The sequence below is a fragment of the Chroicocephalus ridibundus genome, chromosome 1 (genome assembly GCF_963924245.1).
Source record: "Chroicocephalus ridibundus chromosome 1, bChrRid1.1, whole genome shotgun sequence".
Taxonomy (NCBI): Eukaryota; Metazoa; Chordata; class Aves; order Charadriiformes; family Laridae; genus Chroicocephalus; species Chroicocephalus ridibundus.
The window spans coordinates 62,779,596-62,805,533 of NC_086284.1; the positions used below are offsets into that span (position 1 = coordinate 62,779,596).

Consider the following 25,938-nt stretch of genomic DNA (forward strand, 5'->3'; position numbering starts at 1 on the left):
ATCCTCCTGTTACCAGAGTTCAAGTCTTCTGCTTAAGTGTCACCATGCTGTGGCCCCGTCAAAGCTCTTCTGGTCTTGCTGTAAACAACACATTCCTTGGTGTTCACCCCTTTGACCGACGTTAACCATGTCTCTGGTTATGAGTATATGATGTTCTTCAACCTTTGCTTGGTGTTGTTTCTTCCAGTGCTTTTGTATATATACATTTCCATCCGTAATTTATTCTACTAATCTTTGTACTTCTATTACAAATCTCTGCATGTTATGCAAGGCCCAGTCCAGCAAAAAGGCTCAATTCTGTTTCTACCTTTAGAAAAACCTGAAAAATGAATCTGCACACTTAGCTCTAGAAATAGCAAGTATATATTTATATTCAGCAATTTTTTTCCTCATTTCTGCAGCATAGTTAAAGAAGAGCCCGCAGGCCTTCTCGCATACGTCCTCTGCTGATGAAGGCATGGCTGTCTCACTTTCATTCGTGTTCTTAAACAGAACATATTGCCTTGGTTTTGAATGCTCTCCAGCTAAAAAACAGATCACAGAGGCCACATTTGCTGTATCCTCATCATTCTACGCTATACCATTGCAAACCTCAGCTGCAAGTTAATGACAGAATTACACTCTCTCATTCCCTTAAACGTCTGTCTCACCTCCCCATATGGGGCAAAAAATGCATGTCCAATTTTCTTAGGGAAGATAAGTTTCTAGAAAGTCACTCTGCAATTGGAGCACAACCTCCAATGATTTGGGTGATTCTGAATTAGGAATTCAGAGAAGGAATGCTTCCTATAGAGTCAACTGCCAGCTGTGTTGAGTGCCTGTGGTGGCCCTCAAGGCTTTTACACGTGGGGATGTGTCGGAGCCCAAGACTCCCTAAGCAAGTTCTTTGAGATACTCCACACGAGGAGGGCTTCATGTTTAATACCAAATTTCCCTATTTGTAGATATTTGATGTTACATAGGATTTTGATTTAGCAGAGTGATACAGCAATTTACTAGAATCACAAGTGCAATACAGCAATTGCATACACAGTTGGGTCGCAGTACAAACCTGATTGCCATTACCAGTTTCTGTACACTCACCGCTACGACACTGGGTATCCCAGTCTCCAGGGAGGAACATGTGAAGTGAAACCAGCTCAAGTCAGTCGCTCTCTTCAAAGTTCGTTTGCTTGGTTGTTCAGCTTTTATACTTCTAGGTTTGGCTGAGTCACCTACACACTTCTCCACCCACGCTGTTTCTCTCCCCTAATTATTTCAGGCAAGGCTGTTTACACAACTCAAAACCCCACTGGTACAGCTGGATATCGAAAACAAAGGTCACCCTCAACACCCTTTGTGCTGAGGCAAGTTCAGCTTTCCTTATGATAATTGGTGGCCGTTCCTTATAGCCTTCCCTGAGCTCAGCATTCTTGCCCATCTCCTCTGAGCTTCTTTCATCGTAGGCATTAGGTGTCACAGGGTGCGATTCTCTTTATTTCTTTTTATACCAAAAAAAAAGCAAAGTTGGAAAACATTTGTTAGTTACATTGAAGATAAAATGTGAGTATGGCATTTGGCTTTGGGCTTCTATTCTCAAGGAATTATGTTTTTTAAAAGAAACCCTACTAATAATTTTGCCACAGAAGACCACTAAATGTTTGACACTGAACTGGTACTGAACTTCAGTTGCAGCTTTTTGCTGAGGCCAGTGTCTTGCTAAATGAACCCTACCTTCTTAAGTTTTCAGGAATAATTGGTTCTTTGAGCAGTATTATTGAGAAAGTGTTTAAAGCAATATGTGAACAGCTCTTCATACAGATATAATTTCAGACAATTTTTAACAATTTTGTAAATGACAATATAGCCTAAAACCATCAGCTGGGCCTCAAGAGCCTGTGACAGAGAACACGAAGAATTCATTAATTCTAGCTTCTCTTAACTCCGACAGGCATTTTTGAAATACAATTATGTTGGAGAGTAACAGACAGCTATTGTTGACTAATGATCTCATCATTTTATGTGTATACAATGATCTCCTTATTTTATATTTATCAAGGGATGAACATGGCAAACTGACCCAAGCAGGTAAAACAACTTCATGAAGACAAAGCTGAGGACACATTGTCCAGGAAGGAAGATTTGTTACCAAAATAAAAAGATGGATGTTTTTCTCTCTATGAATAAAGACTGTCAAAGTGCACACTGTGTAGATCTGATACCTTTGCCCAAGCTGAACTGTTCCATACTAATAAAAAGAAAAAAGTATTAGGATTGTACCTTCTCTGAAAATCTTTATGAAACAGATCCACCAAAAACCTCACCCAGGCACTTTGCGGAAGTCTCAGTACAGGGCCTGGTTAACAAAATCCAAATCCTGTAAATCCAGCTTCCCTGACAGGGTGTGCTGGGGACCGCATGCAGTGGCCAGGGATCCCCATGAAGCGCCATAGTCCCGTGGTCTATTTTAACCGGGGAGTGCCGTGCTGTGAGGGGCCATCTCCACTCTGCACCACCAATAGCATGACAGAGGTGGCACAGGAACCTGCCTCAGGTAAATGCTCCCAACTGCTTTCGTGGGATAGTTTTCAGCCAGATTTATTCCTTAATCTGCTCCACGACGAAGCCACACCAGCACAAGTGACTGGGGAAGCAGAAGAATGAAAGTGAATGGCCAAGGGTCAGGCTGGGAGTGTGAATCTGTTCCTCCTGGAGGACTCGTGTTGATTTACATTTACATGGGAATAAGGAGAGCCAGCGTGAAGGGGAGGGAGACAAAAGGCAACGGCAGGAATTAGGTACATCTCAACCTCCACCTCGTTCCAGGATCATCTATCCCCATTATAACCTAGAAGTTAAATCCTGAAGCTAACCCTCTCTCCTAGAGCAGGAATGAGGAGGAGTCTCTACTGAACACCTCAGTAATTAATGAACTCACTCGGAGCACTGAACCGCCTCCCTTGCATAACGTGATTTGGTCAAACAGATCCTCTCCCGATCTAGCTGGTAGGCTCATTCCTCCTCTCAACATGTTGTAACTGAGGCAGGGTTGAAAGAAGACATGAGTAGGTGAAATCTGTAACCTGGTGACTAAGGTAATCGCTTGCAACTGAAATTTAAAGAGTTCTTGTGCTCAACTCCAATTGATACTTCGCATTGAATAATTCACTGCTAATTAGAGAAAGAATGAAAGCCCCAGTACTTCTCCACCCATGTCAATGCTTGCATTAATAAGACATTAGGTCATGTTGTCTCCTGTTCATTTTGGGATGCTTCCATGCAAAACAGAAAAGCCTGACTCGGAGAGAACCCTGCAGCAGCTACAGCACTGAGTTTGCAGGAAGATGCAAGCTCAGGCAGAAGAGAGAACTGAATCCCAGCATCAGACTTCTGGGTGTAACGTCAGGCAGAAGACGCAGCAAATATCTCCTCAAGTCTCTTATCTGAAGTGTGTTGGGGCAGCACGTGAAATCAAAGGGGATGGTGTGCTCGGCTCTGCGTCCTGACAGGCCCAACATGGGAGCGAGGAGGGGAACTGCTCGGGGCTGTCAAGACTGAAGCAGGTTTGCCAGTTCTCAGAAGCAGACCTAGAAGCACATCCGTATTGGAAATATTCTGAGCTGAATCCGGACGGAGCTTCACATGCCCAAGGAAATCCAGCCACCTGTAGACATTTAGATGTTGGCAGCCCTAATGCATATCTCACAGTAGAGGAATGATCATTAAGCAAAATGAGGAGCCCCGGTTTTTGCTGCTTTCAAAGGGATCTGCAAATCACGTGCGCCTTTGAAAAGCAGAGTCCCGGGACGTGGCAGCAGTTGCTTGCACGTTCACTGTGGCTCAGTCTCCAGATTTGGATACAAACGGCTGAAAAGGTTCCTAATACGGAGATGTGAATCTATTTAACACAGCAAACCCAGATGAACCCCTGCACAAACTTAGGTCCCGAGGGAGGCTCAGTCATTACTGTAATGAACAAACCATATAGTCCCAGGAAGTTTTGTGACAAACTCTTCTTTTGAGTTTTCAACATGGCAGCTCTACTTTTGCCTTTACTTTTGTGGAACAGCAACAGTATTACGCAGAGCAAAATAAAGCTCTATTTATTACTATCCAGAAACTTAGACACAGTAAGGGGAATCAGTGTTGAGTGATATTATCATTATCATTATAACGCATATTATCATTATAAAATAAATATATTGCAGAATTATTATAACAAGATCTTTAAACCAACTAAACATCAGAAACCCGAGAAGCTCAGAATTAAATGTAAAATTCTGAAAATCAGATGCACAACCTTGATCCTGCGCAACTACAGCAATTATACAATTAATACGATACAGTTATGTTTTAAAGACTGTAACTGAGTTTTCTTTCTTCTCTCATAATATTGCTTTAAAGTTTGTTAAAAGACGTTTGGCACACCTTCCTCAAATCCTGATTTTTCCTGCAGAACCTGCCCTGCTACTTGGCAGTGCACATCACTGAGTTGTAAATATCCATACAATTGATGTACCTGCTAATTAGATGAGTTGCTTGTGGTATAACTCTAAGACCAAGGGAACAGAGCAGAAATTTTCAGGGTTAGTAATAAATGTTTCCAAATTGTAACATACAGCTTGTTTATTGAATGGGATATGAAACATTTTGAGAATTTGATGTAGTTTAATGTCTCAAAATATACTAGGAATAGGATATATTAGACTTCTGTTGATCTGAATGTGCTGCCAGAAATACAAGCATCTCCCATTGAGATGCATTAGCAAAGATACACAGAAGGAAAACTAAACTCAGATAGGCAGTGAATTAGGTATTAAACAAGTGAATAACCACCTTGTAAGAATAATTGTCTCCCCTGATGTCATATAGTCAAGGTTTTATGTAATTCTAAAAAATCTGAATATGCCTGACAGACACCAGCGGTATTCTAAGAAAGTCAAGCACATGGTATCTAGTCAACAAAATGTAAAATTTTGACTTATGATTGAAAGCCAAAGATGGAAGCAGATTGAGTTACACAGTAAGTACATATGGTACAGCTTTGACTTTTTTTTTCCTTTATAATACATATTTTTAAGGCAGTGCTCTTCAGGTTTATTTTAGTACTTTACTTGCATAACAATTATGTAGATCTCTAAAGCCACTGATGAGCTGTAAGACATCACCAATGGTAGCCCGGAAAATGCATAATGTACCACTATTTGCTAGCAACCCCGCCCCCACATTTTTGCTAAGAAACAACAAATGCCAGATTTAGTTCAATGAAGATTAATGTGTGACAAACATTCAGTAATAGTATCATCAGACTCATGAAATAAAAAAATTACACAAACAGAAAAAATTCTCAAAAGCCAAAATCCATGTTAATGTATCCAGATAAGTTTCGCTTTTTTTGCCCCAATGTCTGGGGCAAAACAGAACAGAAACTTGCCTGAATAAAGCAAAGTGATACCCAAGTAACTAGACAGCTTGTACCCTTACTGCCGGTTAAAATGGCTAAAAAGCCACACATCAGACTCTACAAATAAGGCACATTTTAAAAGTTCTCTGTGTATTTGGCTTCAGATAGTCAATAGTTCAGCTTTCTTCGCAAGTTTATATGTGACCATGAAGGCTAGAAATTAACTTTGAAACTAGAAACTAACTTAAAACCCCTTTTCAAAGCTGAGATTTTCCCTTAACTACTTCACCAAAAAAAATTTCTTTGGAGCTCATCACGGCCTTTAGGTAGTCTTTATAGTTCCTTCTCTCTGCTCAACAGCTGCGCAGGCATCAAGCTGCCGTGCAACGCATCACAAAAGCCATGTCAACCTATAGTAAGGGAGATGCAGCGGTCCTGCAGGTAGTGCAACCACGTACCGTGTTTTTATCACAGAATCGCCTAGGTTGGAAGGGACCTTTCAGATCATCTAGTCCAACCATCAAACTAACTCTGACAAAACCCATCACTAAACCATATGTCTAAGCTTTATGTCTACACGTCTTTTAAATACCGCCAGGGATGGTGACTCAGCCACTTCCCTGGGCAGCCTGTTCCCAGCAATGAATAAGCAAAAAAAAAAAAAAAAATCAGAGTAAATGTTTCCACATCGGCGGCACATCGGTTCTGTTTCCGATTCGGGGGATTTCGCGCCCCGCCCGCGCTGCAGCACTGGCAGGTCCCCTCAGCGGTGCCGGAGGGGAGGGGAGGCTACCCGCCGCCACCGCCGCAGGCCGCGGCCGAGCAGCGGCCCTGAGGCGGCACCGACACGCCCGAGCAGGCCGCAACGGTCTCGCCCGCCGGGAAGCGGGTCCCGAAGGTGCCCCGGGCCGGGGCCGCCCGCGCCTGCCAGGCTGCTCCCCCGCCGCCGCCGCCGTACGTGGCCGCCTGCTCCCGCGGCCTCCCCGGCCGGCCCAGCGCGTGCAGCACGTCGCGCCTCCCATTGGCTGCCTCCCCCGTGGGCCCCGCCAGCTCCGCCCGTAATTGGTCGGTTTCGCCCGGCGGGTTGGTGCTGTGGTACGGCGCGTGCGCCTTCGCTTGGCTACGCCCATTCTGTCCCTCTCCCCTCCCTCCCTCCCTCCCCGCTCCCGCTGCCGGCCGCGCTCTGGTCTCGCGCGGCCCCGTCCCCGTGTCCCCCCGCCCCTCCCGCCATGGCGGCCGCCGCCGAAGAGCCGTTCCCCTTCCACGGCCTCCTGCCCAAGAAGGAGACTGGCGCCGCCGCCTTCCTCGCCCGTTTCCCCGACTTCGATGGGCGGGGGGTGCTGCTGGCCGTGCTGGACACCGGCGTGGACCCGGGAGCGCCGGGCATGCAGGTAACGGGCGGCGGCGGCCCTGAGTCACGGCGGCGGGAAGCCCTCGGCGGCGGGCGGGCCCTCAGGGAGCGGCGGGGGGAGTACCCGGGCCCTGCCGGGCTGCCCCCGTGGCGTTGTGGCGGGCGGCGGCTGCGTTCCCCAGGGAGGGAACGGGGACGAGTGTGGGGCCGGGGCTTTCGTCCGGGAGCGGCTATGGCCCCCGGGCGGCCCGGGGCGTCGGCGGGAGCAGGGGAGGCCCCTGAAGGGAACCCTGTCCCGGGGACTTGTTTGCTTGCAGTTCCTGCTAAGCGTCCCTTCGCGTGGGCCGTGGTGCGGGAGAGCGGGGGAGCCCCGTGGCCGGGGGAGCCCCGTGGCCGGGGGAGCCCCGTGGCCGGGGGAGCCCCGTGGCCGGGGGAGCCCCGTGGCCGGGGGAGCCCCGTGGCCGGGGGCTCTGCACCCCTCACCCCGGGTGCTGGCGTGAGGATCCGCCTTTTAAACCATTTATAGAGGTTTTATGGTATACTTAAATCTCTCTGGCTGCCTTCTTTCACGTAGAACACGTTATAAAAGAATACTTTGTGTTTTTGTTCAACCTTAGCGTTACTTCAGCAGTCGGTAGCTAGAGGCTACGAGCAGCCGCTTAGGTCTTTTACATGAAAAGTATATTTCTGGCAAAATTTGCATACCTCTCTTCCTCATTGTGGTTGGTTTTTTTTTCTTGAGTTGTGTTGCAATAACAATCTGTATCAAATTTTGTTCTGCCAGCTTTTTTTTGGGTCTGCTCGTCTTGTAGCTCAGATTGTGTAGTGATTGCCATTATGGTCTTGATCTCAGTTTTGTGGATTTCTGTGTATGTGATTTTAATTCTGGCATTTCTCAGCACTTATTTCTTTTAACTCTTGTCTCTTAACATTCTTTGTCATGTAAGTTTGTATGAGGCCTTTTGTGTCACTGCTCCTTCCAATTTCTTGTCAACATGTTTTCTCTGAGATGTAGCAAAGGAAGCCTTGAGAAATGATTCAGAGTTGTATGCAACTTTCTTGGATACTGCATCCTTTATTTTTTTTAACTAAGCGGGGACTGTGTTGTTTTCTGCCCTTTCTTTGGTATGGTCATAGATTTTACTCCTAAGTGACCTAGTTCAGGGATCTAACCCTGGCAGATCTTTAATTTGGTGTTCTGAAATGACCCCTGATGGGGTTCAGGTAAGTGAAAGCATGAGTGAAGAGGACAGGTAGGGTGGAAGGAGGGACTGGATAGCTGTAACTTTGATTGATTAAAGATGGAATGAAACTGGTGATTTTTGCAAAAAGTTGTGGGTAAGTAGAATTGTGATTAGGAAGCTTAAAGAAAGCTAGCCAAAAAGCAAATAAGATAATGCCATGGGCAGACCAGAAAGTGGTAAAAGACAGGAAGATGTGAATATAAATGGGATGTGCGTAGTTCTGTTAAAGGAGGAGCTGCTGCCAAAGCTTTCACACATCATTCATGGTGGCGCGCGCACACACACACACAATTTCAGGCGTGCTTCTTCCTTCAGGCTTGACCCTAGGTTTTCTACAGCAGAGTCTCAGGTGTTGGTTTTTATAGAATAATTAATTTAATTGAAAGGTACAGCACCAAGAACAGCCCGGGCTGGGTGCCTCCGAAGACAGGGATCCTGAACAAAGAAATCCCTGGGCAATTATACCCTTGTGATCTATACACCCACCCCTCACGTGCTCTTCACGCATTGTCCACATGTCTTTTAGTCCAATGGTGATTTTTAATCTGGGGTCTTCTGACATTTTATTGGGTTCTTTTTCTGTGCCCAAGCAGGCAGGCTCTTATCGTGCTGATTTACAGTTTCAGCTGAGGGTTAGAGCGTCCTTATCTTCTGGTTTACACTCCTTGTTCACCTGCACTTGCTGGCAGAACGTGGAGAACTGAAGAGTCTTGGACTTGGGAGAAACACTATCAAAACATCAGTGTGATACTAAAACACTTTCCTCTACTAAAAGACTAAACACAGCACAGTACCAGTTACTAAGAAGAATAACTCTCTCATACCATAAAGGCTTCAGCAAAGCTAGCTGGTCATGCTAAGTAAAGCTAAGCAAACAGCGTAAATCACATCGTATTGTAATACTAGTAATTTATTGTAATTAAACCTTATTTATGCTAAACAATGAATATCCCTCAACAGCTCTGAAGTTTCACATATGAAAACAAAAACCCTACATCTCTAGAGACTATAAATGAGGAGTGGTCAAAAAAAAAAAAAAGGCATGAGTTTATGGGCAGTTGAGGGATGTTTTGTTTTGAGATGGGTAACCTAAGGCTCATAAGGGCTAATAAGAGATACTTATGAACCCTCATGATCTCACTGTTGACTATACCAATTTTCTTCAACCTGTTTTCTCTATGTGGAGGATAAAATTTCAGGTAGTGAAGTAAAAGATTTGTAGAGAACTCTGGTGGGGGTTGTACGTGGAATTCATCTTCCAGTGGGTGAGAGCAAGTTTGTTAGAGAAACACGTAAAGAAGCTCTGTGCTCTTTCCACACTGTCCACTTAATATGCCTGACTTGGGCTACTTGCTAAACTACAGAATGGGGAGGCTTATTGCACGGGATGCGGGGAGTTATAAAGGAGACGTAGGTAGCACACAGTCTGTAAAATAGCTTTGTAAACGTTTTTTCAGCAAGAGGATGTCCTTACTCTGTGTAGTATTGGACCATTTACATTTTGCCTCCACGAATTGAGACTGTCCTGGGCACAGACAGCGAGACAGCATGGCTGTACGGCAGTAAGTAGTTTCTAAACTTGGGACACTTTTTTTTTTTTTTAATGTCCCTGTCTTCTCTGCTGTGCTTTCTTTTTTACTGTCAGTCTTATTGTCAGTTCTTGACCTGGCATGGTGTTAGAACTGTGAGAACTGAGTCAGTTGCTTAGAAGGAAGAGAAGGCATTAAGTGTAACAAGGTTAGTGGGTATTAGAACTTTGAGTTCGTGTTAACATCAAGAATAATTACAGGCCAAGGTGAGCTACCCTGTTTTGAATGTTGTGGGGGTTTTAGTCAAAACAAGACAGTTCATGTTTTGCTGCTCCTTAGTGTCTCATTCCTGGGTAGAGTTCCTTTGCTTGTTGATGTTATACTTGGGTTTATAAACACTGATACCATAAAAGTATGGCATATGACCACTTGCTGAGGGACAAAAAGGATTTGAGGACAGAGTATAACAAGGAAGTACCATTATGTTTATAGTCTTCCCTGGACATTTGCTGCTATAGAGAGAATAGTTACAGGGCTTAATAAACCTTCTTACATCGATTTCATTTTTCTGTTGGTTGATTTGCTTTGCCACACAAAATGTTAATCTAACTTGCACTTACTTTCATTTTCTGAATATTTTGTAGCCAATGCCCTCGAGGGTACTCTTTACACCTTCTTTGCCATTGCTTTACACTTGACCTGTTGATGCCAACTGTAAAGTTCAGTTTGTCTGCTTCTTTCATGCTAGTTTTTTCCCCCTCTCAGGCCTCTTGGTAGAATCTGTTTCCTGTTATCTGCTGAGTTATGGCTTGTAATTCCTCATTAAGGCACAGTGACTGGTGAAATTTTAGGTGGACAGATAAAGTGTGTTTAATGGAGCGTTGTGGTTGTGTATGTATAGTCTTTGTTCAGCCCCACCCTGTCTTGTTGCTGTTGTCACTTCTTGTTGCGTTTCACGATAGGTAAGTCAGTTCATCTGCTTCTTGCAATTTTGCTTATTTTGAGAGGTGTCTGTTGGGATTATTATTTTCTAAAATTAGCTGGTACTTTTATGAGATGACCTTTTAGCAGTAGCAGCTAGTTTGGTTTGACTTGCTTTTCAGCACTGAGTTTAAAAGAAAATAATATTTTATTTGTGATGGTAATCAGCTGTCCCGTGACCGAAGTGCTGAAGAACTTGTTCATCTCTTCTTGCCGCAATAGGTGTCAGTTGAAATCAGTAACATTGTATGATCGGGCAAAAACGTGCTCAAGTGTGTCTGGCTTTGACTTTTAATTTGGGATTCAAGATACCGGTGCCCTTCTGCTTCTATTATACTGATCAGATGCCAGGATTATGCAGATAGATTATTTTTAATGTGCTCAATTTACTAGATTATTTGTTTTTAAAAAGTCAGAGCTAACATGAAAATGTTTTTCAAACTAACATGTATAAACAACAAAATAATTTTCAGTTATAAACTAGTAGACTATTTATTTTTTCAAATGGTTGTAGGCAAACCGTGATATTAAGGGTAGGATTGGGGATTTTGTTATAAATACACTATAAAATATTTTTAATTGTATAAAAGTTCTTATTTTTTCTGAATTTTAATGGGAAAGGTACTAAAACATACCTTCTGTCTTTAAAAAAAATCATTACTTCAGGATTTATCTGTTCACACAAAAATTTATCAAGTTCACTTGATTATTTTATTATTATTATTTTTTCCTCAGAATTACAAGACTTGAAAAGGAAAACCCAGTTGAACTCTTTAAGTTTCACTGTAGCATTGCTACCGGTGGGCAGTATGCCAAGCAACAGTTCATGTCAGCAGAAGAAGCCATATCAGTTACTTGCACTGAGTGACCGTGAACCTGTCTGGATCCCTGCCGTTAGGAACTGAACCTTGGACCTTTGCACCTGAAACTCTGAGTTTCTTATGTCTGGCTGAAAGGCTCTGATTTGTTGATTCTTATTGTGCAAATTTACGTGTGTGTGTGGACCTGCTATTTGGCTAGGTGGCAAAGAACTATGTAGTGTAGGAGTTGCACATTGTCTTCCTGGCTAGGAAACAACTTTTAAAACTACCCAAGCTTGCTGCCACATAAATCTGTGTGCTGGCCACCTGTTGCAGTATGACTTGTCTACTTCAAACGAGTCGCCGTGGATTACATTTTCATTCTTGTCGTCTTGTGCTTTGATCACTGGATAATTCACTTTGATTAGGGGCGTATTGAAAAATGTCCGATTCTGATAATCTCAAGTTTGGCTTGCAGTTGCTTTATTATTGGAGCAGCTCTTGACTTTTCTGTGAGTGGAGACTGGCATTTGAAGGCATTAATTACAAATGCTAGAAAATTATATGGTTTGAGTGCCTACACACTGTGTTTCCCAAGTAAACTTTCACTAGAGTGTAACTGTTGTGTAGATGTTTTACCAGGTTAGCATGCTTTAACAATTTTCTTAACTGAACATGAGTTTCTATGAACAGAGTAACAGCGTTGGCTTCTGTAGTGTGGAAGTTCTTTATCCTTATTTGTTGAGGTGTGATGAAAGCTTGGCTCTTGTTGTCTTTTTGGCAGCAACGGAGTGACTTTTATGAAACAGCTTGATCATGTTGTTAACTTCCAGCAGCTGAATTCACAATTCCAGAGTATGATTTGAGCAAAGCTACCTGCCATATATGTTGTGTCTAGCATCAAAATTATTGATAGAGAATAAAGGCAGCAATACTAAATATTTAAATGGTAGAAAACAGCAAATGTTGCTGCTTTTCCAAACAAGAAGCTTTTTTCACTTCCAGTGTAGTTTGTGTATAGGAGATGTTGGGAAGATTATTGATGTCTTTTTTCTTTTTTTAAGATCAGTCTTTAATGTAGAACTGTAAAAATAGATGCATGTGGCCAAATCATAGAACCATAAAATTGTTTTGGGTTGGAAGGGACCTTTAAAGGTCATCTAGTGCAACCTCCCTGCAACGAGCAGGGACATCTTCAACTAGATCGGGTTGCTCAGAGCCCCGTCCAGCCTGACCTTGAATGTTTCCAGGGATGAGGCATGTGCCACCTCCCTGGGCAACCTGTTCTGGTGTTTCACCACCCTCATTGTAAAAAAAATTCTTCCTTATATCTAGCCTGAATCTGTCTTCTTTTAGTATAAAACTACTACCCCTTCTCCTATCACTACAGGCCCTGTTAAAAATTCTGTCCCCATCTTTCTTATAAGCCCCTTTTAAGCACTAGAAGACTGCAGTAAGGTCTCCTGGGAGCCTTTTCTTTTCCAGGCTGAACAGCCCCAACTCTCTCAGCCTGTCCTCATAGGAGAGGTGCTCCCGCCCTCTGAATTCATATTGCCCTTCAAGCAAATACTACTGTATATGGAGTATAGTTTATTTGCTGTATAAACTCATACAATACCTACTAGATGAAGCATGTTATTACAAGAAGGTAACATTGAATGTTTTTGCTAAATGTTAAAAAAAAAATCTTAATCATAGTCTCAGTGATTGTGTGGAAGGTTCTTCTAGGTGAAAGGAACTTTAGGTAGGTTAGTGGTTTCTTTTTTGATGTTGTGTAGTTGCCTGCAGCTACTTGTAAAGTCCATCAGGGCCAGTTTTAATTTAATTTGAGGAGGCTTTAAATTTATGCTTGTAAACTCTTCTTAGCTAGTCAGCTCTTTTTCTCCTCCTCCTGGTAAAAATACTCCTTATACAGTATTAGGTTTACATAGCCACAACTCCTAGCCCTTCAGATTGGTTAAAACACGAAGCAGAATCCTTGAAACAGGAAAAATAAGGTGACGGTAACTTGTGTTCCTTTTAGGTTTAAGCTCAGTTAAGCGACTCAAGCTTGTGAGTGCATGTACTTCAGCACCTTTCATTTTGTGAGAGTTGGGCACTCATTACTGTAAAATTTGGCCAGAGTGGTGGGATGGAAGCAATGTAGCATATCATTTGAATACAAGTGGTAGTTTTTGCAAATGGATTTGCCAATTCAGGCTTGGTTTTAAATTGAGGCTCCTGTGCTTTATTGATACATCGTGTTTACTTGTTTCTTTTCTAAATACTTTTTAGAAATGAGTTAGTGAATTTCTATAAAACAGAAAGATGGACATGTTGCTCTTAGTTCATTGAAAAATTGACTGATTTCAAGTGGTTTTTATGACTTTTGGTTGAAGGTTGGGTGCTTAAAAAAATTAGTTGATATTTTCATTAATAAAAATGAAAAATTTCCTGGTTTGTATGCTGAAGGGTAACCAACTACATTTTTGATTTTTCCGTGCTCGTGTTTTCAGATTACAACTGATGGGAAACCCAAGATAATTGATATAATTGATACAACAGGCAGTGGTGATGTAACTACATGTACCATTGTAGAACCTAAAGATGGGGAAATTACCGGTCTTTCTGGAAGAACTTTAAAGGTGAGTATTTGGTGTTGCAGAAACACCACTGGGCATCTTTTTCTTTCTTGTTTAACAACAAATTTAGCACCTATTTTGATTTCTGCAGAGCTGAATTCCTTTTAACTAGGTTTTATCCAAAGCTAATACTACATTTGCTCATCTTCATACAGATGGCTTGACATTTCTTTTACTCTTCATATGTCTTTATACTGAATATTCTCTATAGCTGAATGGGGGTGTGTACAGAGTTTTGTTGGGGGCTTGATAATCATTTAATTACTCTTTGTGCAAATCAGTATTTGGTATAGCTTTGGAAGCTGGCTGAAGAAAACATGCTAAGATGCTTTAAAAATATCAGGCATGGTTCTGTCTTCAAAAGTGCTAGTATTTTCCGCATTTGTATAAACTACAAGAGGAATCATGTTAAGCTCGTGGTAAATAGTTCTAGAGACTGAAAAATCTGTGAGGACTTAGTTGTAGACTCACTGCATTCTCACTATGAATAGAACAGAAGTGGTGTAGCGTTTTCAGAAAGGATACAATAAGATCTAGAAGAGGTCTCAGCTACACAGAATCCTGATGTTACTGTCGTGTTCTTGGTTGGCTGGTTAGATTGATGAGGTGATATGGGGACATCAAATCTTTCATCAAAGCTTTCTTCTGAGTTTTGCACGGAATAGGCTTGTAAAGGTGAATCCGTCGCTCTCTTTTGCTGTTGTTACTAGGAATAGTGAATGTGGTACACTGAGAATCTAAACTGCAGCAAGATATGAAATTAGGCGTTCAGATGTTTGTCACGGTCTCTAACCTTAATACCCCTTTGTGCTATGGTGCTTCTTTTCATTTATAGTGCTATTATTTCCATTGACCCCTACCCAATAAAGTCACTGCTGGGGTTGTATGTTTTAAAAGTAGAGTATCAGGGCAACTGATACTTAGACATTAAGTGTCAGTGTCACATTAAGTGATACTGATTCCTTCAGAACTGGATTGAAATTGCCATGTCGTGTTGTGGAGACACAGAAATAAATTGGCAATATTTGCATGTCTGTTCTGCTAAGCTCTCTTATACAGTGTTGATTTACTTATTTTTTTTTAAACACCATTAGTTAACCTATTTCTAATGTATTTTTCTGTAGATTCCAGCGAACTGGGTAAATCCTTCAGGCAAATATCACATTGGCATAAAAAATGGTTATGATATCTATCCTAAAGCTCTTAAGGAGAGGATTCAGGTAAGGAATTACTTTTTGCTTATGGTATATGGTCATATTTCACTGTTCTGAGTCTTCAGTTTTTCTAGGAGACTACAATATGTGACTTGTTAACACATGTAGGCTGCTGGCCAGCACTGCAGAGCTATTCTCTCACTGATTTTTGTTTAGTTTTGACATGATCCATTTCTTCTGTGAGTTTTCAGAACAACAGGAGGTGGCCCGAATGTCCTCCTCACAATTGAGGTCCATTGAGGCAAAAAGTCTAGAAATTACTGATACCTGTGTCTTTTTTGTGTATAGCAATTGATGTTTATTTATAGTATTGTATTGAACTTTTTTTAGCCATTGTGTCTCAATTCAGAATTTTAAAATTATTTTGGTAGTCTTCATACTTTGACAGATGTATTTGTCAGTATTTTGTGGAACCTGGTTTTATTTTACAGAAAGAACGTAAGGAAAAGCTCTGGGATCCTGTTCACAGACTGGCTTTAGCAGAGGCCTGTAGAAAACAAGAAGAATTTGATGCTGCTCACAGCTCTCCCTCCCAGGTTTGTATAAGTCTAAATAAATTTGTAAACTTGTTTGCAATAGTTTGTTACTGGATGAAAGGATTAAAATATTTTTTTACGTGAGTGCAGGAAAGATACTTGTGATTGTTTTGGCAGGTAACTTACCAGTGTATCTTCTGATTAACTTAAAAAGTCTGTATATGGATAGTTGTTCGACTTGCTTAGTGTTGTTAACTTTCTGAACTTGTTAAATATGAAAAGGGTCTTACTTCAAATGCTTTGTAGCATATTTTTAGTAAATTTTATTTTTAATTTAGTATGTTCTTTTTGAGGCTGTCATCCTTGCTGTGTTCAAAGTTGGAATTTTCTAAACATATCCTTCCTTTTGTTAACTAGGTACTATTTCAGTGAAGTATCAGAAATGCCTCAGGTCACTTCTATATCATTTAACAATCTGTAAAAACAATTAGGGCTTTAAATATTACAATTAAAGAAACTTGAAATAGTTATACATAATCGACCAAAAATAAACAGTGCGATGTTGAAGGCCATTGAACTTCTAGATGTTTGTGACTCCTAGGGTAGTCTTACATTCTTGATGAAATAACGGAACAAATATGTAGCATCAGAAAGGAATATAGGATTACCTATCTTGTAATAATTTGAGAAATATGCTGACTGTATTTTTCTTGCCTTATTAGGTAAATAAGCTAATAAAGGAAGAACTTCAAAATCAAGTGGAACTATTGAATTCATTTGAGAAAAAATATAGTGATCCTGGCCCAGTATATGATTGTCTAGTATGGAATGACGGTGAGACCTGGAGGTAAACGTCTAAACTTGCCTGAAAGGTCTTGTTCTACACATCAACCAACAGCTTGCATTAAAGACTGTGTTAACTTTTAAATCTACCCTCTTTAATAGAGGTCTTAAATATGATTTGCTTTAAAATAATCCTGTTGTGTCACTTAAGTTTCATGACATAGTTCTGATCCCAAATGAAGATGGGGTAGAATGAAGTCTTATTAAAGACAGTGTGATATAAAGTGTACAATTGTGGGATATTCCTCTGAGGCAGGGTAAAATTGTTTTGAGTATCCATTGGTGACGGGGGGGGGGAACACACGACAAAAAAAAAGCCCAGAAAACAAACAAATGCCAGAAAACCAAAACCAGAAGTCTTTGCACAAACTTCAGGATGTATTATGGCACTTCTCTTGACTGATAATGTGCATAGTACAAAACAGTGGGTAAGACTTCAAATATTTGTGTACCAGCTAGCTCTAGTAAAATTTCTTCTGTGGAGAAATTGCCTGAATTTCCATATGCTTGCTTTTCAAAGACAGATTTATTTGAATTTAATAGCATTTGAAAATCGGTTTATTTAGAGATCTTTGTAGTTTCTGTATCTAAGTGTAAGCAACCATATTTAAAAATACTGACTTAAAGAAGTAAGATACCATAAACATAGAACCAGGCTTCTTGAAGTCCATGTCGCACTTTTTGTTGGGGGAGGGGAGATAACCAGAAGTTTACAGCAGCTGGAAAATGGCCTTTTTTTGTTTTTGTCAACAGAGCCTGCATAGATACAAGCGAGAGTGGTGACTTAGCTAGCTGTACAGTTCTAAGAACCTACAAAGAGGCTCAGGAATATGGATCTTTTGGAACATCTGAGATGTTGAACTATTCTGTGAATATATATGATGATGGAAACCTTCTTTCCATTGTGACAAGTGGAGGTAAATGAAAGTAATCTTAAGAAAATTTTGCTGCTGAGTAGGTATCATGAGAAGCTGCGATTTCTGTTGGGTCCTGATTCTGATACTTGGGATGGCTTAAGACAGCTGTCTTAATACAGCATTCATTACTGCGGCAAGCAAGATCAGTGTTCAGATTTCCTGAATTAAACCTATAATGACAGTTCACTTCCAAATTTGCTTGCGTTTTTGTCTGTAACTTTGTCAACTTTGTGTTCATATGCATATATACATAGAGCATGTATACTTAGGTACTGCATCTGAAAGCCTAAAATAGAGAGAACCTTCTTTGAAAGTACCTTTTTTCTTTTGTTTCTTAAATATAGAGTTCTTGATTTTTAGTTGCTGTCCTTTGTGCTTGTGTAATTTAAGAATCTTAAATAAGACACCCGAGAGCAGAAGGGGTATTAATCTTTATTTTGGTTTATCCAAACTTTTTTGTGATAGCAGGTGTCACTATAGCTGTAGCTCCAACCACTCTGAACCCATATTTGTATATTCTTTATATAATCATGTTTTGTTTTGGAAGCATCCCGAGTGGTTATGGTGGTATTTGATTTGAAAAATGCTCTTAATTTCTCATGAAACTATCCCATCTCAGTAGAACTACAGAAGCAATTCTGGTTTCTAAATTGATGATAATTTTTTGAGAGATTCCTTTTATACTTCTGTGCGGTTTTAGTTATCTTTTTTTTTTCTTAATCTCCACTATCTGAGTCATCTCAGGTATAATTTTCGTAACTTTGAATAGGAAGTGTTGAGTGTTTTAAGTAACTTTTGTTAGTGGAATTAAGTTAATACTTCCTTTCTCTCTGCCTGCTGCTTCCTTTCTCCCCTCAAAAAGCTGTTTTATTTTGCAGATTGATGCTGTTTACTGGCTCGTTTTATAGAATCATAGAATTATTTAGGTTGGAAAAGACCCTTAAGATCGAGTCCTACCCTTAACCTAACACTGCCAAGTCCACTACTAAACCATGTCCCTCAGCACCACATCTACACATCTTTCAGATACCTCCAGGGATGGCACCTCAACCACTTCCTTGGGCAGCCGGTTCCAATGCTTGACAACCCTTTCGGTGAAGAAATTTTCTCTAATATCCAATCTAAACCTCCCCTGGTACAACTTGAGGCTGTTTCCTTTTGTTCTATCACTTGTTACTTGGGAGACAGACTCCCACCTGCTACAGCCTCCTTTCAGGTAGTTGTAGAGAGTGATGAGGTCTCCCCTCAGCCTCCTTTTCTCCAGGCTAAACAACCCCAGCTCCCTCAATCACTCCTCGTAAGACTTATTCTCCAGACCCCTCACAGCTTTGTTGCCTTTCTCTGGACCCGCTCCAGCACCTCAAAGTCTTTTTTTGTGGTGAGGGGCCCAAAACTGGACACAGCACTCGAGGTGGGGCCTCACCAATGCTTGAGTACAGGGGGACGATCACTTCCCAAGTCCTACTCACCACGCTGTTTCAGACCCAGGCCAGGATGCTGTTGGCCTTCTTGACGACCTGGGCACACTGCTGGCTCATATTCAGCCGGCTGTCAACTGACACCCCCAGGTCCTTTTTCGTGGGGCAGCTCTCCAGCCACTCCTCCCCAAGGCTGTAGCGCTGCACGGGGTTGTTGTGACCCAAGTGCAGGACCCGGCACTTGGCCTTGTTGAACCTCATACCATTGGCCTTGGCCCATTGATACAGCACGTTCCGATCCCTCTGTAGAGCCTTCCTACCCTCAAGCAGATCAACAGTCCCACCCAACTTGGTGTCATCTGCAAACTTACTGAGGGTGCACTCGATCCCCTCATCCAGATCATTGGTAAAGATATTAAACAGAACCAGCCCCAGTGCAGGCGGGAACACCACTTGTGTCACTGGCTGCTGATTGGATTTATATACTTATAGCTACATAACTGAAAATTAATTGAGCTGTAGTGTATTAAATTGGTATAAATGAAGTTCACTAAACATACAGTGATACAACTTTTCATTTGCTCAGGAGCACATGGAACACACGTGGCTAGTATTGCAGCTGGATACTTTCCAGAAGAACCGGAACGAAATGGCGTGGCTCCTGGAGCTCAGATTCTTGCAATCAAGATTGGCGATACGAGACTAAGTACAATGGAAACTGGCACTGGTCTAATAAGAGCTGTGGGTATTTCACTGAAGAAATTATTAATCTCAGCAGTGTGACTTAATTATAGAATATTGTGGAACACTTTCTGCTCTGCTTGCTTATAGGCCATGTTTTTATGGTTCTAGAATATTTCCAAGAAAAAAAAAACAACCACCAAACACCCCCCAAAAAATACAAAACAAACAAAGATAACCCAACCAAAAAACCACACAAACCCAACCAGAATATATTTTAAAACATATCTTAAGACTAGTATTTTATTACAAAACAAGACTTAAAGTTCCTTATTCTGTGTTGTGAGTGTATTTTTTTTATAGTTACATAGATAACTGTAGAATACTTAAATAAATCTAGAATAAAGACCAGTATCTACCCATGTGTCTGAGTTTGTTTTAACTCTGTTTCTTAAGAGCGAGGAAAAATATCATTCCTTTTTAACAATGAAAGGCCCAAGAACTTTTCCTTATAGTGAGTTGATGGGGGAAAAATTTTACACAAGCAAATGAACTGAAAATAGGAAATTATATTTGTTGTCCATAGAATATCTTGCTATTGCAACATGAAGGTGTACAAAGATGTTTTTGTGACTTTTTGGAATTTAAGCAAACTGCACAGGAAAGGAGAATTTGATGTTATTGAGGACAAACATTTGAGACGATACTAACGATGTCTTCAGTTTTCTCTTAGGTTAATGTCTTACTTCATAGTTTGAAACGTGGCAAAAATAAGTCCTCAGGGAATGGGTTTTTTTATTCTGTTTGTTCACTGGGAAAATACCACTTAAAAAATTGAATAACAATTAAATAATTGAAGTAAATTAAATTATTTTCTTGTATAAAGTAAAAAAAAAATGTATAATTTTTCATTAGATCTGTAGCATATCAGTTTAAGGAGATGTTTTTTGCCATTCCTTAAGTGACTTATTCTATGACCAGTATGTATTTTGGTTTTTATTTTTACTTTATCAGATGATAGAAGCAATAAAATACAAATGCGATCTTGTCAACTATAGCTATGGAGAGGCAACACATTGGCCAAATTCTGGGTGAGTACTACTGTGGTTATTATATAGAGTATTTTAATATTACAGAAGTGGAATTGTGTCTGTTGAGCTTTGTGTAAATGAACTATCATTAAGAATGAATTGTCCAGGCCTACTATACATTAAATTGTTGCAGTTTACATTTTTAACTCTCTTCGAAAGTTAAGTAAACCTATCAAAAGTACTATTGATTTATAATACAAAGAATATTTTAGAATAAAGAATTTTTGTAGTTGGAACACAACCTAATCTGTGGGATTTTTTTGAAGACCTAATATGGCTACACAACTTTTACTCCTTTTTAAAACCAGGAGATATTTTCTGCGGTCAGCTTCTGTAGTGGAACCGCCTCTGCTAAGTGTGGGAAGCAGGCTGCATAATATTCCTTGATCTATGACTGGTCACAGAGATTTTTACTAGAGTAGGAGCTTTGGCCTGTGGGAAGAAAGCAATATTGTTGATTAAATGACTTTTTTTTTCTCTCACATCAGGAGAATTTGTGAAGTAATTAATGAAGCAGTGTGGAAACACAACATAATCTATGTTTCAAGTGCAGGAAATAATGGCCCTTGCCTTTCTACAGTAGGATGTCCTGGTGGAACTACATCTAGTGTAATAGGTAAATAATTTGTTTCAAAAAACAAACAAACAAAAATTTGACCTTATTCAGCTTCTGTTTTTTCAAGCTTTGTTTTTGTGTTACATGTTTGAGATCACTGGTTGGTTGCTGAACTAAATCTAAAAAAATATCAAAGACTCCTGTGCTACAAGATTAATTCTGAGGGAGGCACTTGCTGTATGCTTAGGTATAAAAATTTAGATTGTTATCTTCTTACAATTCAAGACCTTACTGATGTAGAAAATGGAGGTAGGAGGCAGATGGTCTTGATTTGATGTGGCTTTTTATAAAATTTGCAGAAGAAGTCTTTGTGGTTTGACCTATTTGAAGATTCCAAAATTATTTTTTTAACTGTAACTGTCTGAGCAGACCACTTCACTCAGACCATTAACTGCTGGTAAATGCAACTTGTAAAAAATACAGGCAAGTTGGATTCTAATTCTAATCTTCTAGAAAGTTTTGTAATGCCTTCTGAATTGTCAGAACTACAGTTTGAGATCATCTGTCTTCATCAGATACTCTAATTTCTATTTGTAGTGAAATGAAGCTTTTAAATTTGAATATAAAATAATCCCCTGGTGTACCCTAGACAAGTGCTGCTTGGGGAAGAATTCTTTCAGCTGCAGTGCCACTTCTGTGCAGGTCTATTACTGGCATAAGAACTGGTTTTTGTGGTGGGCTAGAGTATGTTTTTGATATTTCAGTGAAAGATTAACCCCGAATGCTAGACATTTTGCTAACTTCCCTAGTCTTAATTTTTGTGTAAATCCTCTGATGCTGCATTACTGAATTACACAAGATGCTTGTTAAATCTCACAATTTTCATGCAAGGAGACTAGCGTGTAGACTTGAAAGTTGGAGAGACAGCATTTCAGGACAGCTAGTAGAATTAATGCTCTTTACTTTCGAAAAGTTAATGTGCAATTACTACACTACTGAGACTGGGGGCTGAAACTGGAACTAACAAGCTCTTTTCAGGTCTGCATCAGCTTTGCTCTTACGGTGCATCTACTCAGTCAATTCAGCTTACTTCTTGTCTCGCTCTGGAGACTGGGTGATCATTCACGCTGCATGCAAAGTAGCTTGCTCCTTGTCCTCCATATGGAGTGAACCAGACAGGGTGGTGGTGGTTTTTTTCCTCTTTTTTTGAGGGTAAAACAAAATACAGTTGACAGGTTGGCTTACTTCACACAGGCATTACGTACATGGACCTTGCCAAATTTATTTTGTCAGCATGGTTATGGTAGTTTTCTACCATCCCGATAGCGTTTGTGCCATAAAGAAAATGAGCTTACACTTTAGAATAGATATATGGGATGGATGCAATGTGCATTCTTGCATTGTGTTCTAAAAATACAACTTTATCAGGCTTTGACATAGTAATGTACACACTCTGGGCACTTTGATATACAGGAAAGTAATAACTGTCTCATTACTGTGTTTGAACTGTGTGGATGTGGCCGTCTGCTCCAGGTGGTGTGGCTGTGAGCCATATGAACATGAACGAATTCACATACATTGCTTTGAGGTATGGTTGGTGTAGTTTGTAACAATGTAAACACAGCCAAAGGGGTGCGGGAGAGAGTGGAGACATGTAAAAGTGATCTGTTGTGAAAGAAATGTAGAAGGTGAATACATTCCATTCCAGTTGAATAAAAATGAAACTTTGAAGTTTACATAATGTTTTCATATTATACAGTATGACTATCAGCATTGTTACTGCATAGCATGCTGCTTTACACTTCCTTGTAAAACTATCCGGATTTAATGAGGTGGAAAATGTATGTTTCCATTTTTAAATGTCAAGGAAAAAATTTTCTGATAATGAATTTAAAACACAGAAATACTTTATTTTTGCTTTTAATAAAAATTAATTGTACATCTACAATGCTTGAATGTTTTTTTACAGGTGTTGGTGCCTATGTATCACCTGACATGATGGTTGCTGAATACTCTTTAAGAGAAAAACTGCCAGCAAATCAATATACTTGGTCATCCAGAGGGCCTAGGTAGGTTATACTAAAAGAACAAAGTCATTATTTTGGGGTTCAGATTTTATAATTCAAACTCTAAGACTGCATCGTTAATACCAGAATAAAAGTGTTTCTTTCCCATGGGAAGAGGGTAGGTAGCCTGCTGTTCTTGGGAGGCCTTTGTATGTCGGGCTCTAGAATTCCTGGGGGAGGGGGAAGACCACTGAACTGCCTCAGCACAATCTGTATATTTCAGGAAAGTGTATTCGGTGAACGCAAACCTATTCAGAGAAAATAAAAGTTGTGGAAAAGTTGTTTGGAAATTTGTTCTATTTCTGAAATTTATTTTTTCCATAGCATTTATTTCATTAAGTTAGTGTAGTGAAGTTAACTGTTCTGTTAGTGCTGAAATACTGTTACTACATACTACACCACTGTTACTGCAGTGGTGTTGCTTCTGGCTTCAGTGATGTTGCTGTGATGGCACAGCTTACTCAAGGGTTTTGCTTGAGTCCAGTAGAGGTTTGAGCAGGCAGAAAAAAATGCCATTCTACTGCACGTGTATAGAAAGTTATCTCAAAAGTCTATAAAAGAAAATTTAGGGATAACGAAAACTTCAATTTTTATTTCATATCTCAGAAGCATTTGATAGTAATGTGGTAGCCAAAAGAGGAAAACAAAAAAAAGCAATTGTGTCTCTTCCTGAGTTCTTGCCTGTGTTTAGACTTCGAAATTGTGAGTTTTGGAGTTACTATATAGTGTCTCTTGTAGTTTAGCCTACAATAGTATTGGGTGAAGGAAAAAGTAAAAAACATAGCTTGAGGTTGGTCCTTGGTTTATTTGCTCATTACGCAGCAAATGCTTCCCTGTTAGCATTGGTCTTTAAAGTTAGCCGTCATGCTGTATTGTATATTTACAAGCAAGTATATTGTTCCAAGAACCTTATTATGTAGAGTTGTCATGTTTCATGAAGGGAAAAGAGAAATGTGGTCTCTACCTTCAGCTGGCAAAAGGAGAAAGATCCATAATTAATATTGGTATGCATACGCACACACACATGTATATGTAAAAACTGCATTTTGTGTGCTTTGTCACTTTGCATTGTAAAACAGTCAGAATGAGCATATGTCAGCTGAAAGCCCAAGTGCGGCCAAAGGAGGATTCCCCTTTTGTAGGGGTGCAACACGCAGGTGACTGGAGAGTTTCTAGGGCTTTGCTGGAGCAGGCTTGGGGTGGCGGATCAGTCTGTCCAAGTAAGCATAGAGGTTTTCAGGCAGATACGCTGTGCACTGCTTGGCTATCATAAAATATATACAAACATTACATTATAGTATCATACTGAGAGTACTCTGATTTGAGACAGATTTTAGACATATGAAACTGTTAGTGTGGGATGTAAATACCCTAAAATACCTTGCTTCTCCACAGAAATTAATAGCTCAGGCCCACTGTTGTCCTTATTCAAGTGGTGCAATTTTTATCTATCCAGAGCAAGGAAGATGGAGTGTATCTGGCTCATACAGTTGAAAACTAGATGCTGCTTTAACTGTGCCATAGGTATCTGCTACGTTCTTAAATATGCTAGGGCAAGAAAGAAAGGTGGCTTAGGCCCAGGTAATCCTAATCCACCTCTTGACGTTCCTTTTTTTGTCTTTTCCCCTTGCTCTCCTTGTCTCAGTTTCTGTATTGTAACTTGGAATTTGACCTGGTAATGAAGTGTCAACATGCAAAATTAGAGATCTGGATTTTGGATCTTTTCTAGTCTTCCTTTCCCTTTTACTATTTTTCATTGAAAATAATGACTGTTAAATAGGCTATGTAGAATACTAATTTATTTATTGAGGTGTTTAATAGGTTTATTTGCGTTCATTTTCTAATTCAAATCCCAGAAGATGTTCTTCTGACTAAACTGAAACCTGATGAAGAGTATCGAAGGAGTGGAAGTTTAGGAAACTTTCACTGTAAATCAGGCATAGCTGATGATTAACGTGACATTTTAAATTGCTACTTAGTGGCATGCCTTTTCTTGGGCTAATGGATTTAGTGAAGTAATATACTTGTGAATGTTCCCTAAAGCTAATTTTTTTTTTCTCTAAATGCATGGATAACTTAAAGATAAAGTGTGCAGGAAAAAAAAAAGTTTGTTTTTCAACCATTCTGTTTTAACACTAGCACTGATGGAGCCCTTGGAGTAAGTATCAGTGCCCCAGGAGGTGCTATTGCTTCTGTTCCAAACTGGACTCTGCGAGGAACGCAACTCATGAATGGCACATCCATGTCTTCTCCCAATGCATGTGGAGGCATTGCATTGGTATTGTCAGGTAATGTGCTACAATGTTAAATACAGATGCATAGTCTAAAAGAGAATAGATACTTTTTCTTCTAAAAAAAAATGCTGTAACTTTCTAGTTTTTTGTTGTATCCAATAATACCCTTATTTTTAATTTCAGGACTCAAAGCTAATGATATTCATTACACTGTTCATTCTGTCAGAAGAGCTTTAGAAAATACTGCAGTGAAAGCTGAAAACATAGAAGTATTTGCACAAGGACATGGTATTATTCAGGTAATTGCTAGCAAAAACCCCAACGTAATATAAATAACTGCTAGTGGAAAACTAACCCACAAAAAAAGAGCAGCTTTCTAGATGAGCTCACTCAGTTTGCTCCCGTGCTACTTGATTCTCAGATCTGACTGAAGGAGAAGAAGGGAATGTAGTGGGAGGGGAGGAGGAATGAGACGGTTGTGTTAACTAGACGCATTCTTAGACTGATCAAAAAGGTATGTGGACATAAAAGTG

General features: G+C 40.2%; 1 protein-coding gene across 4 annotated transcripts in view; it reads left to right on the top strand.

Annotated features, from left to right (window-relative positions):
- The first annotated feature begins 6,555 nt into the window (after nucleotides 1-6,555).
- Nucleotides 6,556-25,938, top strand: part of TPP2 (tripeptidyl peptidase 2) — a 56,883-nt gene continuing 37,500 nt past the window's right edge. For 3 of the 4 annotated variants that reach the window (XM_063337182.1, XM_063337201.1, XM_063337212.1), the window contains exons 1-12: nucleotides 6,556-6,774; nucleotides 13,784-13,912; nucleotides 15,034-15,129; nucleotides 15,555-15,659; nucleotides 16,322-16,446; nucleotides 17,196-17,359; nucleotides 19,364-19,518; nucleotides 20,473-20,549; nucleotides 21,038-21,165; nucleotides 23,075-23,174; nucleotides 25,311-25,459; nucleotides 25,589-25,704. In XM_063337182.1, the coding sequence (XP_063193252.1) occupies nucleotides 6,613-6,774; nucleotides 13,784-13,912; nucleotides 15,034-15,129; nucleotides 15,555-15,659; nucleotides 16,322-16,446; nucleotides 17,196-17,359; nucleotides 19,364-19,518; nucleotides 20,473-20,549; nucleotides 21,038-21,165; nucleotides 23,075-23,174; nucleotides 25,311-25,459; nucleotides 25,589-25,704 (1,506 nt within the window). In that variant the 5' untranslated portion in view covers nucleotides 6,556-6,612. The remainder of the gene's footprint in view (nucleotides 6,775-13,783; nucleotides 13,913-15,033; nucleotides 15,130-15,554; nucleotides 15,660-16,321; nucleotides 16,447-17,195; nucleotides 17,360-19,363; nucleotides 19,519-20,472; nucleotides 20,550-21,037; nucleotides 21,166-23,074; nucleotides 23,175-25,310; nucleotides 25,460-25,588; nucleotides 25,705-25,938) is intronic. The other variant, XM_063337192.1, reaches the window with a different exon arrangement.